This window comes from Aotus nancymaae, unplaced genomic scaffold (assembly GCF_030222135.1).
Source record: "Aotus nancymaae isolate 86718 unplaced genomic scaffold, 86718_ANA_hifiasm-v0.15.2.pri h1tg000108l, whole genome shotgun sequence".
Taxonomy (NCBI): domain Eukaryota; kingdom Metazoa; phylum Chordata; class Mammalia; order Primates; family Aotidae; genus Aotus; species Aotus nancymaae.
In genome coordinates, this window is record NW_026988523.1 from 37,453,088 (window position 1) to 37,460,394 (window position 7,307).

General features: G+C 39.4%; 1 protein-coding gene across 1 annotated transcript; it reads right to left on the reverse strand.

The window, feature by feature from the left end:
- Positions 1–3,859: 3,859 nt before the first annotated feature.
- Positions 3,860–5,484, reverse strand: LOC105715542 (olfactory receptor 10K2). The gene is made up of 2 exons (XM_012449966.3): positions 4,788–5,484; positions 3,860–3,906 (listed from the first exon to the last, which is right to left on the reverse strand). The coding sequence occupies exons 1-2, from the start codon at positions 5,482–5,484 to the stop codon at positions 3,860–3,862; spliced, it is 744 nt and encodes a 247-aa protein (XP_012305389.3).
- Positions 5,485–7,307: the final 1,823 nt, after the last annotated feature.

Here is a 7,307-nt window from a genome sequence, read left to right on the forward strand (position 1 = left end):
CTCCCCAACTCCCCATCCCCCCACTGTCCCCCCCAACAAACCTCAGTGTATAGTGCTCCCCTCCCTGTGTCCATGTGTTCCCATTGTTCAATACCCGTCTATGAGTGAGAACATGCGATGTTTGATTTTGTGTTCTTGTGTCAGTTTGCTGAGAATGATGGTTTCCAGGTTCATCAATGTCCCTACAAAGGACGCGAACTCATCGTTTTTGATGGCTGCATAATATTCCATGGTGTATATGTGCCACATTTTTCCTGTCCAGTCTATCATCGATGGGCATTTGGGTTGGTTCCAGGTCTTTGCTATTGTAAACGGTGCTGCAATGAACATTCGTGTGCATGTGTCCTTATAGTAGAACGATTTATAATCCTTTGGATATATGCCCAGTAATGGGATTGCTGGGTCAAATGGGATTTCTATTTCTAGGTCCTTGAGGAATCGCCACACTGTCTTCCACAATGGAGCTGGTTTTTTGAAAAGATCAACAAAATAGACCACTATCCAGACTAATAAAAAAGAAAAGAGAGAAAAACCAAATAGATGCAATAAAAAATGATAAAAGGGATATCACCACAGATTCCACAGAAATTCAAACCATCATCAGAGATTATTACAAACAACTCTATGCATATAAACTAGAAAACCTGGAAGAAATGGATAAATTCCTGGACAGTTGCCTCCTCCCAAGCCTAAACCAGGAACTGAATAGACCAATAACAAGGTCTGAAGTCGAGGCAGCAATTAAGAGCCTACCACACAAAAAAAGCCCAGGTCCAGATGGGTTCACAGCCGAATTCTACCAGACATACAAAGAGGAACTGGTACCATTCCCACTGAAACTATTCCAAATAATCCAAAAAGAGGGAATCCTTCCCAAATTATTTTATGAGACCAACATCATCCTAATACCAAAACCCGGCAGAGACTCAACAAGAAAAGAAAACTACAGGCCAATATCCATGATGAACATAGATGCAAAAATCTTCAATAAAATACTGGCAAGCCGATTGCAACAGCACATCAAAAAGCTTATCCACCATGATCAAGTAGGATTCATCCCGGGGATGCAAGGCTGGTTCAATATACACAAGTCTATAAATGTAATTCACCACATAAACAGAACCAAAGACAAAAACCACATGATTATCTCAATTGATGCAGAGAAGGCCTTCGACAAAATTCAACAGCTCTTTATGCTAAAAACTCTCAATAAACTAGGTATCGACGGAATGTATCTCAAAATAATAAAAGTTATTAATGACAAACCAACAGCCAATATCATACTGAATGGGCAAAAACTGGAAGCATTCCCTTTGAAATCGGGCACTAGACAAGGATGCCCTCTCTCACCACTCCTATTCAATATAGCACTGGAAGTTCTAGCCAGAGCAATCAGGCAAGAAAAAGAAATAAAGGGTATTCAATTAGGAAAGGAGGAAGTCGAGTTGTCTCTATTTGCAGACGACATGATTGTATATCTAGAAGACCCCATCATCTCAGCCCAAAATCTCCTGAAACTGATAAGCAACTTCAGCCAAGTCTCAGGATACAAAATCAATGTGCAAAAATCACAAGCATTCCTATACACCAATAACAGACTTAAAGAGAGCCAAATCAAGAATGAACTGCCATTCACAATTGCTACAAAGAGAATAAAATACCTAGGAATACAACTAACAAGGAACGTAAAGGACCTCTTCAAGGAGAACTACAAACCACTGCTCAACGAAATAAGGGAGGACCCAAACAGATGGAGAAACATTCCATGTTCATGGTTAGGAAGAATCAATATCATGAAAATGGCCATACTGCCAAAAGTAATTTACAGATTCAACGCTATCCATATCAAGCTACCAATGACCTTCTTTACAGAAGTGGAAAAAACCACCTAAAAGCTAAAAGCTTTTTCAAAAATAAAGATTTATCTGAGGGTTGGATATTGGTTTATATGGGGAACAGAAAACAGCTACTATATGGGTTGCCTTCTGTTAGTATAAATTTGTACTTGTCTTGGCACTCAGTGAGAGCTGTCTTATGACTTCAATTGTCATTGATCTGTTCAACGTTAAAGGATGTCTTAGAAAATTGGTCCTAATTTACGAAGACAGCCTCATAGGCTACAAATCTGGTTTTAGTGCTATTATAATTTTTTGTGGCTGAGGTAACAGAAATTCCATAACCCTGACTTGGTATAACTTTTTCTCTTTCCTATGATGTATTCAGAAGGCACATATACATAATAGACAATGATGAATGGGAATTCAGAATATCAATTTATTATTATCGGCTGAGTTTATGCTTAAAACTCAAGTGCAGATTTCTCTGTAAGCTAAGTAAGCATTCGTGGCCTAGTTAGAAGGCCTAAGGGACTTTACCCTCTTGCTAAAGCCAACTAAAAATCTAAAAATCTTACCACTCTCCTGCAAATTACATATGACTGGACAACAGTGATATGTGTGTATGCACATGTGTGAAAAGAGGAACAGAGAGAGCAAGATGTTCAGTTTTAACATGTGGGAGTTCAGGCCCAACGTCAACTTAAATCTTCATTCACATGGAAAAAATAAGAGGAAGGATAAAATGACAGGACAGTCATTTTTTGTGTTCATGACCTCTTAACACAAAGTGATCCTGCCTACTTGTCAGTGTTGTGGCGTCAGACCCCAAAATAACAGGATTCATAGCTTTTGGAAAGGAACAAGATTAAAAAGACTATTTATTTAACATCAAGAGTGTATCTTCCCACAGATGACATGTGGCTTAGTCTTCTATTGTTAAAGGCGAATACTTACACATTCTACCCTATTAATTAAAGTCACAGTCTTTTCAAGGGCCATGTAGAAGCACTATAAAAGCATTAATAAAGAAAATAGATCATGTGGACTCATTCTTTTAATCATTAGTAGGCAAGTCATTTTATTTGTCTGACTGCCATTTCTCTCATCTACAAAATGTAGATCATAATATATACTTTCCAGGGGTGCTCTAAAGTTTAGATGAAGTAACATTTTTAAACAGTAGCACACAGTGCAGATATAAATAATTAACACATTAAACTCAGCTTATATACTTTTCATGAATCAACTTGACAGGCTGGAGGCATGGAGTGAGCAATATGGCCAAGGAAAAGACAACTTGGTGGCCACTGACATTAATTTTGCATCAGTCTGTGATTTTCAGGTCCCATGATCAGCAAGTTTCAAGCTTCAAAGAAATGGAAGAAATGCAGTTGATTTACATTCTTGGCAAATGTCCTATTATAAAGAGGGCCTGTGAACAAAGCATTCCACTTCCTTCCCTCCTGCTTCAACCCCTAGAAGCAGGACATAAGCCCCTAGAAGGTATATGTCACTGATGAAGAGACTGGTGGAAGAAAAGGAAAAAACTTAGAAGCAAAATAAATCACTCAGAAGACTTTTATTGACAAATGGATCTTGAAAAGAGATACAATGTGAGAAATCATCACCATTGTGGAACTTCCTGTTTGCTATCACTCCTGCAGAAAGGAGAGAGAATGAAAACATCAGATTAAAGTTCTGGTCTCAAATGTACATGCAAACTCTTGAGCTGCATAGAGAACAGACTGATTGCTCTGTATGCAAAGGTTTCCACTTGGTAAATAGTTAGTGAAACTGACTTAAGTTTTAACTCGCCTTTCCTACCTAGTCACTCTGGGTGATTTTTAGGTCTTCTCTTTAACCCATTCACCTGTGAATATCTCCAAGGTATGCTCACCAAATTTAGATGTGTGCCACTACATTACAAATGAGAAATAATCATATTTCATTAATACACTCAAAGCATGGAAATGGATAACTTTTTTAACAATTGTGATCTGACTATGTTGGAAGACTGAGATTCAGAAAACATCTGGAAAAATCCAAGAGATAGAAGCTTTCTGAATTCCTACAACAGAGTTAGGCTTGTGCCACATTTTGCAGGGTTAGTTTTCAGCCTGGCTGAGATTGGGTGACAGTATTTACAAGGGCTTAAAATTCTGAACATACATATGCTTTCCATAATAGCCATGTTATTTTTCATTCAATTGAAGAAAAAAAAACTTCAAAAGGCAGCAATTCATGTGAATGTGGCAAGCAGTTGTGTTTGTCTAAATTTTATATTTGGAGATGAAGGGAAATGATTTCTTTTCCTGTACATGATGCTCAATTGCTTGATCACTTATGTTCTGGGAGTTTTTCCCTGTATAGCTTGTGCTTTACTGTTTGGAAAGAGCAGAAACAAGATTTTTTTTTTTTTAGATGGAGCCTTGCTCTGTTGCCCAGGCTGGAGTGCAGTGGCACGATCTCACTGCAACCTTCTGCCTCCCAGGTTCCAGCAATTCTCCTTCCTCAGCTTCCTGAGTAGCTGAGATTACAGGAGTGCATCACTGCACTGACTAATTTGTGTACTTTTAGTAGAGATGGGATTTCACCATGTTGGCCAGGCTGGTTTTGAACTCCTGACCTCAGGTGATCTGCTCACCTCAGCTCCCAAAACGCTGGGATTACAGGTATGAGACACTGCGCCTGGCCAGAATCAAGATTAATGTTATGACAAGGAAATTGTTCTCACAATTCTACAAAGGGCTGATCTGAACTCTTTATTTCTCAAGCTATAAATTATTGGGTTGAACAATGGAGTTACAATAATGTAGGATACTGATATTAGAGCATCCTGGCTCGAGAAGTAGTTGGACTGAGGCCTTAAGTAGATAAAGGAGGCACAGCCATAGTGGACAGTGACAATAATGAGGTGAGATGCACAGGTGGAAAAAGCTTTGCACCTACCTAATGTGGAAGGAAACTGAAGTATGGCAGAGACGATGTAAATGTAGGATACCAAGATCAACAATAAGGGGATAGCCAGGACCAGTGTACAAAGCATGAAGATGACAATCTGACTAAAGTGGTTATGGTAAGATGCCAGCTTAAGGACAGGAGAGATGTCACAGAAGAAGTGATATAATTGATTGGAGGAATGAAAGGGCAGGTGAAATACCAAGGACGTGATGATCTGTGCAACAGTGAAGCCACAGGCACAGGCAGCAGCCACTAGTCCCATACACACCCCATGTCCCATGAGCACTGAGTAGCGCAGTGGGTTACAAATGGCCACATAACGATCATAACCCATGACTGCCAGCAGGAAGGAATGAGAACAGCCAAGGAAGAGGAAGAAAAACATTTGGATGACACAGCCCACGAAAGAAATGGTCTTCTTCTGGGCCAGCAGGTCAACCAGCATCTTGGGTACAATGACGAAGGTGTAGCAAGTCTCAGAGCAGGAGAGGATGGCGAGGAAGAAGAACATGGGGGTATGAAGGGCTCTGTCCAGCACAATGGTGGTAACGATGACTGCATTGGTGCCCAGAGTGAACAGGTAGAGGAGTAGGAAGATAACAAAGAGCAACTGCTGTAGCCTGGCCAGGGATGAGAAGCCGAGGAAGACGAACTCTCTCACCACAGTCTCATTGACCCGCTCCATGGAGCATACATCATCAAGAGATAATTCGGGAGAGAAGAGGAGTCAGCACCAAAGGAAATCCCTGAAAATTAGTAGATTCACAAAAAATTGATCATTAGCATGTGTTCTTAGATTTTGAGTTATAAACTCATCTTTTCTCCTCCCTCCTGTATTTCCAAGACATGATGTTGCTAAAATCAGGCAAGCATTCATCAAACTTTGAGACTCCATAGTATTTCTGAAACCATAGCCAAAAAGTTCTTGTTGCTTTTCAGATTCAAACAACCCTTCCATTCCCATGGTGAGGCTGTTACTCAGATTCTTAGCCTCTCACTCTTAGATTATCTTACAGCACTTGTCCTTTTTGCTTTCTTGTATCCATATTCTCTCAAAAAAAAAAAAATCTTTCCTGCAGTTGCAAAGTAAACCATCTGAATATACCACACTTATCTATAACTCACTAATCCTCAGTGGTTCTTAATTGTCATTCTCCTTACATCTAAACTCCCACTCTTAGTTTTAATCTCTCCATAACTTAGACTCAAATTCTCTCCAATGCTGTTTTCCTTACCTCCTGGTAGGAATCGTCAGTTATACTTTCATTATGCTGGCTCTTGATTCTGTAGCTTTATTCTGCTTTCAAAGTGGAAAAAATTTCTCTTCTTCTTTCTATTCATTAATTTCAAGATGGAATACGTCTATACCTTCTCCAATATCTATATCAGAGTCTTTCCTCTGGCAGGGAGGACCACAGTCTTTCTTCAGGATTCTGTCCATTTTCATCACTTCCCTTAACTCCTTCTGAAGTCACATTATGGCTACTTTCCCATGACCACTCTTACATCTCTGCAACCCGTCTTTCCCCTGATGACAGATGAAGCTCTTAAAATATAAATTGTATTATATTGCTTCAGTCTTCACTATTGCCCAGCTATGTTCTGTACTTCCTTGCCTCTATTCCTTGTTCATATTAGTTTGTTACTCACTTTTATTTACAGATATTTTATTGTTCTTCTGAAGCCTCCATTAAATCTACCTTTTTGAAAGCTTACTTGCTACCTCCTGGTGAAAGGAGTTGTTTCTTCCTCAGAACTCACATAAGACATTGATAGCCTGTAATCCCAGCACTTTGGGAGGCCAAGGCGGGTGGATCACGAGGTCAAGAGATCGAGACCATCCTGGTCAACATGATGAAACCCTGTCTCTACTAAAAATACAAAAAATTAGCTGGGCATGGTGGCGCGAGCCTGTAATCCCAGCTACTCAGGAGGCTGAGACAGGAGAATTGCCTGAACCCAGGAGGCGGAGGTTGCGGTGAGCTGAGATCACGCCATTGCACTCCAGCCTGGGTAACAAGAGCGAAACTCTGTCTTAAAAAAAAAAAAAAAAAAGACGTTGATAGCCAAATTTATGTGGTGTTTATCTAATTTTGAAATATTACAATGAATTATTCTTGTATCGATTTTCTCCACTAGATTTTGTACCTTTGAGGAAAAGATATGAATTGTATGTATCTTTGCCTGAGTTCTCCTCAGCATCTAGAACCATATTAAGTACTTAATACCTTCTCAATAAATAATTGTTATATAAATGAGAGAATTAACTTGCCACATTATCTATTTTATTCATGGTCAACACAGACTTCTTAGAATCACAGAGTAAGAAAATTCTCAGTGTTACCTCATTCTAGCCATAAGGATTGCTCGGTATCAAGAATACTAACAATGTCTGTACCACATAAAACTAAGTCTGGTCCATTGAAACCTGAAAGAGAAATCTCAGTTTGCAATAGAAAACTGTCACGGAAGAGAGCACCTGATCATCAGAATTTGTGTACTTAGGAT

Bases quoted from the DNA above. Each gene is read 5' to 3' on its own strand.
- LOC105715542 (XM_012449966.3), bottom strand. From the start codon at position 5,484: ATGGAGCGGGTCAATGAGACTGTGGTGAGAGAGTTCGTCTTCCTCGGC. The intron at 3,907-4,787 runs GTAGGTGCAAAG...ACTCTGTTGTAG, and splicing joins TCAGTTTCCTTCCACATTAG to GAATTCAGAAAGCTTCTATC.